Raw genomic sequence first — 10,653 nt, 5'->3', positions numbered from 1 at the left:
TTCAATTGTTTAATTTTAAGTTTTTTTTATGGAACAATAATTAAATATTTAGGGTTAATTTTAGGTTAAAAAATATTATAATTTAATTATATTAGGGGTTTATGTTAAATAAAGTTATGTATTAGTTATATTTATGTGTAACAGTGTTATAATTTTTGTAACGGAAGTTGAATGGAAAAACTATTTTTAAATGATCCAAATGTCAAACTCCTACTTAATAAGGGAGAACCTTTTCAGATTTCTGAAAGATATAGGAGATTGGTTGAAAAATTAAACTATCTCACATTCACTCGTCCTGACATTTCCTTCGTTGTCAGTGCAGTAAGTCAGTTCTTAAATTCTTTTTGCCAAGATCATATGAATGATGTAATCTAGATTCTTAAATACATCAAAAGTGCATCTAGAAAATGTGTCATTTATGAAGATAAAGAACATACTCATATAATTGGTTACTCAGATGCCGATTGGGCATACTCGCTCATTGATAAACGATCCACTTCTGGGTATTGTGTACTTGTCGGAGAAAATTTAATATATTAAAAGAGCAAGAAACAAAATGTTGTAAGATCCAACATTGAGGCAGAATACAAAGTCATGACACTAGTAACATGTGAATTCATCTGAGTAAAACAGTTACTGAAACAACTTCAATTTGAAAAGGTCAGTTCAATGACTAATACGTGATAATCAAGTTGCATTGCACATTGCCTTAAATCCTGTTTTTCATGAGAGGACCAAATATATTGAGATAGACTGTCATTTTGTTAGAGAAAATATCGAATTGGGCGACTTCATCACTAACTTTGTGAATTTCAATGATCAATTGGCAGATTTTTTACAAAGTCATTGTGAAGTCTTAGAATTAGTTATATATATAACAAGTTGGGTGCATTTGATTTATATACTTCAGCTTAAGGGGGTGTGTTAAAAGATTATAATAGTATGTAAATAAAATAGCAAGTATGCAAGTATTCATGTCTTTAAATACTTATGTCATTATGTTTATTTATCACTCGTAGTCTATATAAAGAATTTTGGCAGTGTAGTTGAAATACGAGTTATTCAACATATTTATCAATATTTTCTTTTCATTTAACAATTTCAAACAAAAGAAGCATAACCTTCAAGACAATTTTCCTTCCTCACTTTTACCTTCTCTATATTTTTTTTCGCTACCAAACATATGATAAAAGAGTTGGAGGTTATAAAGTCTCAACTATGCTATAGAAATAGCATCAAAGCTTCAACTTTTCATTCAAGAAGAACTTCAAAAGTACAAATTTTAGTTGGATATAAACTATGAAGATAGTTGGATAATATATGGTTGACAAATGTTAGTTTGATATAAACTATGAAGATAGTACATTTATGTTTTAATTTATTTTAATTAGTAACAAAATTTTGAATTGTTAGATGTTTACATAAATAGTGCATTGCACTTTTAAATAGTTAGATAATCCAAATATAAATTTATCTTCATTGATATAATATCTCTTTGAGCCACAATCTCACATACTTGTGGGAACAAGAGTATTATACTAGTTTTTTTTTTTAATCCTAAAGGTAAAACTCATAAACACTACAATAGAGAAACGGAGGATCTTGGAGTTCAAATATATCACTGCAACTAACTTACTTGTACTTAGGGTACAATACTAACTAGTTCTAATAATACATTAAAATAGTCTAAAAATAATAACAAATTAAAAAAAAATATGCACATTTAAGACACTAGGTTGTAGAGGAAGAGAAAAACCTACCATAAAAGCCCGTCTCTCAGAAGGAAAAGAATTGTCATCAATGGCGACATTCATTCATTACATAACAAAGAAGGGTGGCGGGAGGAAATAAAAAATGAAAAATATATAACAATGGTATCCAAATCTAGCTAAGTTGGGTGGCTGGTGGGAGGGAGCAAAAAGTGGGGAAGATGACGCTCCAAAATTACCAGTAGATCTCCACCGTAAGTCACTTCATCAAAGACCCTCTCCCCAAGCCTTCTTGCGGCTTCAACCATTTGTCCCCTAAGTCGTTGCGAAAACAAACGGCCTCCTGCCTTGACACACTCTCTATAAAGTGGGAGATAAGCAATTGCCACTGTCAGTGGAGCAGGAAGATCTCTCAAGCAAATAGGAGAGTCGCCCCCTTTAATGATTCTCACAAGGTTCGTGTAATGCTCTTGCCCTAACCTTAGTCCCTCTATGTAAGCTCCTTCTGACCAATGCTCCTTAAGAAAAGCCTTTAGCTCAGGAGCAACAGCCTCATCCTCCAATTTAGCAATAATGTCTGCCACAGCATAAGTAGCTGCAGGATCACCTAAGAAGTCAGATTCGAGGAGAAATGCTACACCATCAAGAGACCCACCACTGCGTTCACCAGCAGCTTTGAGAATTTCAACACTAAGTGCTGCGAGAACCTGCTGGGGTACATGGGGAAGAAGATAAGAAGCAATATGAACTTGGCAGCTAGAAGTGGCTGCTGTAAGGGCAAGGCAGAGCTCCATGTCTCGGCAGCCCCTCTGCACAAACCACTCAACAACTTGCAAACAGCCCCTCTCAGCAGCTCTCATCAAAGGGCCCAAAAAGGCAATGGCGTTTCCCTCTTCCACCAAGCACTCCATAGTGCCTATCTTACAGTAATGGGAGGCAAAGCCCAATGCCAAGTCAACATCAACATCCAAGTTGTTTCTTTGAGCAATCTGCATAAGTTTGATTCCCAATGTACCACACAAACATGAACCAAATATTTTTAGCACACCATGCATTATTAAAACGGCAAAACTCACCTCTAAAAAGAAACAGCAAAATTCAATACCTCACTTCACATGTATACATAAATGGGAGAAAATGATAATGTCAAAATCTCTCATCTAAAAAATTTCTCCAACACATGCAATAGAATGGCTGCCCATTACTAAATTAGCATAAATAAGACAAACATATATATATTTGCACAATCCTTTGATATGACACTCAATAATAGTCCAACTGTAACTAAATGTACCATCACTGAGATTGGAAGCAATTGTGAATTTATAAAGCATTTTATGATGTCTGAGGGTAGGCATTTGAGGATGAAACTTATAATGCTTTAAAGGTGAGTTAAAAATTTGGTGTCTTAAACTAAGGGTATATTATTAAATATAAATAAATAATTTGGTGTCTTCAACTAAGGATAAAAAAGGAATAAAAAAATTAAACACATTCCAATTTGTTCACTTCCCAAGCAACGGAATGAAATTTTTTATTGTTCCATTGTAAAATATCTAAACCGTGGAATGAAAGATTTATTCCATCTCATTTCATCCTACATCATTTTATTTCACTCCATTACATTCAATTCTGTAACGTTCTTTTTGAGATATCCAAACATACCGTCATAGTTAAAAGAATATATTCTGATAAAGATGGGAAAATAAGTAACTAAGTGTTAGGACTCAAATAAAGGAAAGTTAGTACAAGTAGTTAATTGGTTGAGGTTGTTATAAGTAGTTATACTATTTATACTATTATGTTGGTTAGTAGGTAGTTAGCGATCATTTCCCTCTCGTATCCTAAGTGTACATAGAACCTATAAATAAAGGTTTCATTCCTTATTGTTAGAATATTCGAAAATATTTTACAATATCTACTATAGTATATTATAGTATCTTGAGTTATTTTCTATGATCAATTTATAATCATAGAGATATCTTAGAATATCTCTCATTATTATTATGATTTATTCCTGATTTAGGATTGAGTCTATATTTCTCTATAAATAGATATTAGTATTGAATCGTTTATAATCAAGTTAGCATAAAACTATTATCAATAATATTCAAATCCTTATTATTTTCTCTTCTTTTCTCTCAAATCCCACAACTTCAACATGGTATCTAGAGCCTATTTCGATCCTCCTTGAACGATCTCTCTTCTATTCTGTTGTCGATTTCCCAACAGTTTGGGAATATAATCATAGTTTCTCTTTTCCAACTTGATCATTCCTTTTTCAACCCACTGTCGGGACACATTCCAACACCGGTTTCACTTGTTTCCGTTCAGCTCAATAATGTCGCTGTCACCGCCACTATTTCCGACGACTTTTCCGACAAACGACCACTCCATCAGCTTCACCTCTTCCAAATCAGCCCACACCTCAAAGCACAACGCCAAAAGTCACCGTACGCGCCTCAACATCCACCGTGCGTCAGTTCCACGCGCCGCCTCTCTACATTGTGCGTGAGCGCGCGCCCGACAGCCGTTTTAGACGCGACCTTTTTTTGTTGAACTCGCCTCGGCTTCACGGTTCCAGATCTGCCCTTACTTTCCAATTTTGATCAACAGAAATATGTGTTATTGTTCAAACAGCCGTTATCTCTCCTGTTTTGGATGCATTTTCTCACTCTATTAATCGATCATGGTTTCATTTCATTAGAGTCGTGCTGCTTCTTCTTCTGTGTTTGTCATGCAATTTAGTTCTTACTAATAATAGATTATAACAGTGGCTTCAATTCCCACTGACAATCATTCCGGTGGTGTCCCTTTTCCCACAGATGAATCATATTAGTGATGACTTCTTTTTCCATTGATGGTCATTCTGACAGTGTCTTTTATTTTCATGAATCACACTTTAGTATGGCAATTTGTCCCAAATGCATTGGCCCCATCTTTGCCCAGATGTACTGACCTTGTCTTTCTCTCCTTGAAGCACGCCTCTCCAATATTATTAGTTTGAAACTTCCAAGTGCAATTTTTAGAAGAACATACCTTACTTTATTTAATTGTTTGCCATGAATTTCTCTCATACTGATGATCATTCCAGCTATTTGGCTGGGCTATATTTATAGCAATTCTCTCTTACTTCACCTGCATCTCTGAGTTGTCTTTTCATCCTTTTTATTATTTTGCAAAGCAACACATTATTTTCTTGTAACAAGCTAAAGCTTAGTAAGCTTTAGCTTGATGGGGAGTGTTAGAATATTAGAAAATATCTTAGAATATCTATTATATTATATTAGAGTATCTTGAGTTATTTCCTATGATCAATTTATAATCATAGAGATATCTTAGAATATCTCTCATTATTATTATGATTTATTCCTGATTTAGGATTGAGTCTATATTTCTCTATAAATAGATATTAGTATTGAGTCGTTTGTAATCAAGTTAGCATTAAACTATTATCCATAATATTCAAACCCTTATTATTTTCTCTTCTTTTCTTTAAAATCCCACAACTTCAACACTTATGAAAGTATCTTTTATTAAATTTAGAAATTGAGTGGTGTAAACTATTGTAGGAGCGTATCCATTCTTTGTATCCTTTTCTTTGGAGAGATTCTCTCCTATTATTTCTTATCTTTTTTCTAAATATTAGTGTCCTTCCTCTAAATCCTTGGAATCAAATTCTTGGGTTCCTAACAATTGGTCCTACCTGCCAAATCTCAAGGGAGTGCCAATGTACATGGAAATGAAGGATTGGTGGGCTAAGAAGGTGGAGCTGCCCAACTTTTCAGGGACTGATCTTGTTAGGTGGGTTGCAAAGGCTCAAAGGTTCTTTGTGGAGCATGAAATTCATGGACTTGTTAAAGTGCAGTAGGAGTTCATGAGCTTAGATCCTTGGATATTATTTTGGTATTGTTCTTGGGATCAAGAAAACCCAAACCCAACTTGGGGTGAAAGAGGCTGAGGAAGAAACCATAGCAGCAAAAGTAGTAAATCTAATGTGTAATGCAAGTTTTGCTGCTGCCCAGGATCCAATCAATAATTTGCTTTTGGAAATCCAAAATGGCAAGAAAATTCAAGAAACATAAGCATCTTCATTCATTGAGGACAGCACTAAGACCAGCTACGAATGGGGAGACAACGAAGAGGACAAAGACGCACCGCCACGTTCTTGGATCAAGAAGGTGGAGACATCAGAGCAGAAACAAGGAATGGGCACTGATCACATTATTAGCGATGCGAGGAAGAGTGACGAAAAGGTTTATGATAATCGATCGTTTTCAGAATCAGAAGAGGCAGAATTGCAACTTCTTTGTGGTCCTCTAAGAAATCCAATTCCACCACCACTATCGAAGCAACCAAACTCAGTCGAAGGTATTGGGTCCGCAGAGAAACTCAGGTTAGCCTATGTGACGAACCAAGATCCTGCACAACTTCAAATTTCAAGCCATCGTCACGTAGGATAGCAAAAGATGGGTTGTTAACTAAACATTGGCCGACATGCATGCTGCACCAAGGTGTCATAGTGGGTGTTGCATGTAGGAAGATGCAGAAGGTGGAATTGATTACTAAGTTTTCGAGATTGGACCACTATGGGACCTTAATGAAGCTGACCCCTATTATAGTGAAAGTGTGCAAATGCTACACAATAAAGGTGGCTTTATTCCTTTCCGATGTGGAACATATACAACTGTGCAGAATAATTAACAAGTTAATCCAGGGAGTAGTTCTCCTTATAATTGTGGGATCCAGGTGGCAACAATGCAAATGAGAGTAATAGCTTCTTACTGTGATGGGATACAAGTGTCAATGATCTAAATGAGAGCATGTTGCAAGAGGGTGCTAGCACCCCAATTTTAATGAGTATGTGGAAGGGAAAAGGGAAGCCAGTGTATGTTATCAAATATTACACCTACAAGAATATAGTATATGTCAACCTTGAGGACAAGGTTGTGTTGAAGAGGATTGTATTGTTAGGACTTAGATAAAGGAAAGTTAGTTAGTAGTAGTTAATTGGTTGAGGTTGTTATAAGTAGTTATACTATTATGTTGGTTAGTAGGTGGTTAGTGATCATTTCCCTCTCTTATCCAAAGTGTACATGGAACCAATAAATAAAGGTTTCATTCCTTATGAAAGTATCTTTTATCAAATTAAAAAATTGAGTGGTGTAAACCATTGTAGGAGCATATGCGTATCTGCTCTTGTTTATCAATTTTTTTGGAGAGATTCTATCCTATTATTTCTTATCTTTTTTCTAAATATTAGTGTCCTTCCTCAAAATCCTTGGAATCAAATTCTTGGGTTCCTAACACTAAATTTACTTGTTATGATCACAAGTATTTTGTCTACTGATATGCTTATGCACTGATGAGCAATCAGCAATGTGAATATCTCTGTACAAATTTTAATCATTTAAGTTATATATACATGTAACATATTTTAGCTGTATCATATCTTGCTTTCAAATTATTTATAATTAGATATCCTTGTATGTGTGTTGTATCATATCCTTATGGTACCATGTATCAAGGCCTCTTAGATGTGGAAACATTAATTAATGGGTTGAATGAGACAATAAGGAAAAGAAAAAAGATCAAAGCTAGATTACCTGCAATAGTACACGAACAAGTTCCGTACTGCCAAAACGTGAAGCCTCCAAGAAACACTGATTGACATTGTCTGCACCCCCCTCTACTAACATGCCCAGCAACCCTTGGATGACAGCAGCCGACATGCCAAATGCCCAACCTGGATCAAATGAGCTTGAGAAAAGAGTAAGAGGAAAGCAAGCCGCATCAAAGGCCTCACTGAAGTCCTTCCCCGTAAGGCGATTGCCAACAAGATCTAGGAAGGTCTTAAAGGCAGATAATCGGAGCTGGGTCTCAACAGCTGAGCTGTGTATGACATTATCACCGCCGTCCTGAAGTTGGGAATGGATGCCAATACATTTCAGAGCCCATTCAGTAAACTTTTGCACCTTAGCACCAGCTTCTGCCTTCAAGACTTCATCTCCATTGCATTCCTGGAGACGCTCGTGCAACCTAGCAAAAAGCAGAGTTCACTTCTATACTGCAATTATTAGAATAAGAAACATACTAAAAATTGCATTAACTTTTTCTACATAATTGTTAGAAACAGTTAGGAGAGTTTTCTCTCTGGTTTAGGAGCTTAGCTCTGGTTACGAGTTCATATAACTCTGGTTTATGCTTTCTTTTTCTATTTTACACCATTGTATGAGCTTCAAGCTCATCTTTACCATCCCATAATATACAGTTTCATTATCGTGATTTTACGGGTTCCATCATCATATTACGTGAAAAGGCATATTCTTAGATCACCTAGTTCCATACCAGCTGATAGTGTCATAGAGAAATTAGAATCAAACTTTGCTTGTTGATCTTGCATTGCATGAACAATCAAGATTAAAATATAGATAACATTAAGTATGTTTTAATCCTAACAATGCATCCAATAAAACTGCTAATATTTACTCTCTCATTCTGACAAGAAACATGTTCTCTTACCCTCTTTCCCCTCTCCAAAATAAAATCTTCAAAACCTTACTCTCTTTCCCCTCTCCAAAATAAAATCTTCAAAACCAACTACGTACTTTATTGATGACTAAAATCTTACCTAGGCATATGTTTACAATATATACAATAGATATGGAAACTTGTACCTCTGAGCCATTACAGTAATAGTATCAACAAGACTCATCGTTCTGCTCTGGCATGCAGAGACACAAGAAGCAAGGAATGAAGTCCTTAGAGTAGCTCTAGTGAAGTCATAAGCACCATTAGCAATTATCTTCCTGATAAATACAGTTATTCCATTAAGCTCTAGTTCGGTGCTCAAGAACCAGATGGAATCCAGTGTAATACACAAGGCATCATTAAGTGTTTGTGGATCAGCAACAATAATCAAACTTTCTGCAAGTTCCCAGTTATGGGAACTCACTGCACCTTGCAACAATCGACCCAATTCAATCCTGTCTTGTCTACACAGTTTCTTGTCCAACACAACTTTCTCACTACTCCCAAGCTCACAGTCAATTGTTGCGGCCCTGGATTTGAGCTTCTTGGCATTGCAACAATGATGAGTGGACATTCTTGACTCTGTCCTGATAAATGGTGTTTCTCTTGAGAAAACTACACCGCTATTTTCTCCTTTGTCTGATGCAAAAGCTCGATTTTCATTGTCTTGGAATTCAATTTCATTGTCTTCTGATTTAATTTCCATATAAATGGGGTTTTCCAGTTGTGCTTCATTCATCACAAAAAAATAATCACTCGCCTAGACAGATATCATGTGCTCTTTATCAAGCCAGGTGAAGCTATAAACCGTTGTTCAAAGCACAAGAGAGAGAATCCATGCTGAATGTAAGAACAAATTCATGAAAAGCAAGTACTAAATAGAAAAGGCAAAATTAATAAATCCGTTGATTTGTAGTATAATTTTAGGTTTTGTCAAAAAAAAATGTTTGAAACAGCTATTAGGTCTCAAGGAAAATATAAGAAACAGTAGATGCGTCTAGAAGTAGACGCAAACGCGATCCAAAAACAATCTCGCATATGAAATTGCACAAGAGTAAATAATATCTAATATTGCAAACAAAATGTTACGCATGACATGCTGATGATATGCGAACAACAAAGTATAAAAGATTAAGGAATCCAATACAATCCAATCCAATCCAAATTGCCCGATCAACCCACAGTTAAACATATAGACCCTATATTGTATTTAGATGAGGGGAATCTTTGGATACCAATACCGTATAAATCAGAACTGCACATTACATACAACGATTTCGAAAAACAATCAATAGCTGTGACGGGGAATTAGAATATGTTCAGAAAGGACAATTAATTAAAACAGAATAATAAATAGATGTATGTATCAAATCAAAAATAATAACTGCAAGAAAGAGAGAGAGATCAATATTCAATAGGTAGAAAACCTACCAGATTGCCTGAGAGAGAAATGAAATGAAAAGGTGAAAGAAAACCCACGGCCTCACCTATGAATTTTAATTGTTATTTCAGACGCCAAATATAGATGTAGCATATCCTATTTTAAACTTTCGTTTCTTTTTTTCAAGAAACTTTCGTTTATTATTATCGTTAGATTTGTTTTTATATAATAATGATAATAATCACTTAAAAATAAAAAAAAAATCAATTATTCAAACTTTAAACAATCCATTTATATTATTACAAAAAAGGGGAGAAGATGGAAATTTATAAGGTTCTTCAAATCTTAAATTTTTAATAAAAAATAAAATAAAAATGTTATTTCCTTCCTTCTTAAATGACGGTCATATTTGACCATTTCACAATGAAAGAAAGTGAAATGATAATTTATCTCTATTACTTTTTTTTAGTTTTTGGTGTATTTTTATTTTCATAAATACAAAACAGATAATAATTTTAAAATAATGTATATTATCTACCAGAAAAGAAAGAAAAAATAATGTCCACTATGAATGAAAATTTATAATTAAAATTACATTAAAAATTAAAAGAAATGGTCAAGAAAGTTAAATTGTTTATTTTACATGTTCTATTTTATATAATAGAGAGCAAAACAATAATCAAAATAATAATACTAAATAAAACAATATTATATTATTACTATATTACTCTTAGTTAATATCAATATTACACTCTATAACAATAAATAAAAAAATAAATTATATACTTATTGAACAATAAAATCATTTTAGTTTTAAACTTTTATTTTAATATTTACGGTTATTTATTTTTAAGAGAAGTAGTTATAAATACTGGTTGGATGAATGCTGAGTGAAGTGTATAGCAAAGGTGTGGAGTAATTTTTATAATTTATTAAGTCGTTTGATGTGAACTCGAATACAGAACCAATTTAAAATATATATTTTAACCTACTTAAAAAGATAAAATTTCATTAAAATTCACCGTTAAAATA

General features: G+C 34.1%; 1 protein-coding gene across 1 annotated transcript; it reads right to left on the bottom strand.

Annotated features, from left to right (window-relative positions):
* Window positions 1-1,602: 1,602 nt before the first annotated feature.
* LOC101501816 (ankyrin repeat protein SKIP35-like) lies at window positions 1,603-9,828 on the bottom strand. Its single transcript, XM_004499324.4, has 4 exons — window positions 9,672-9,828; window positions 8,387-9,080; window positions 7,316-7,748; window positions 1,603-2,698 (listed from the first exon to the last, which is right to left on the bottom strand). The coding sequence occupies exons 2-4, from the start codon at window positions 8,977-8,979 to the stop codon at window positions 1,889-1,891; spliced, it is 1,836 nt and encodes a 611-aa protein (XP_004499381.1). The 5' UTR covers window positions 8,980-9,080; window positions 9,672-9,828; the 3' UTR covers window positions 1,603-1,888.
* Between the last annotated feature and the right edge of the window lie 825 nt (window positions 9,829-10,653).

This window comes from Cicer arietinum, chromosome 7 (assembly GCF_000331145.2).
Source record: "Cicer arietinum cultivar CDC Frontier isolate Library 1 chromosome 7, Cicar.CDCFrontier_v2.0, whole genome shotgun sequence".
In the NCBI taxonomy this organism is placed as follows: Eukaryota; Viridiplantae; Streptophyta; class Magnoliopsida; order Fabales; family Fabaceae; genus Cicer; species Cicer arietinum.
The sequence above is the reverse complement of the archived record's forward strand: the minus strand, read 5'-3'. Positions and strand labels throughout refer to the sequence as shown.

Excerpts from the sequence above, each read along its gene's own strand:
- LOC101501816 (XM_004499324.4), bottom strand. The coding sequence starts at position 8,979 with ATGAATGAAGCACAACTGGAAAACCCCATTTATATGGAAATTAAATCA. Across the intron at positions 7,749-8,386 it reads ATTACTGTAATGGCTCAGAG|GTTGCACGAGCGTCTCCAGG; the intron begins GTACAAGTTTCC and ends GCTTTTTGCTAG. Across the intron at positions 2,699-7,315 it reads TTGTTCGTGTACTATTGCAG|ATTGCTCAAAGAAACAACTT; the intron begins GTAATCTAGCTT and ends AAACTTATGCAG.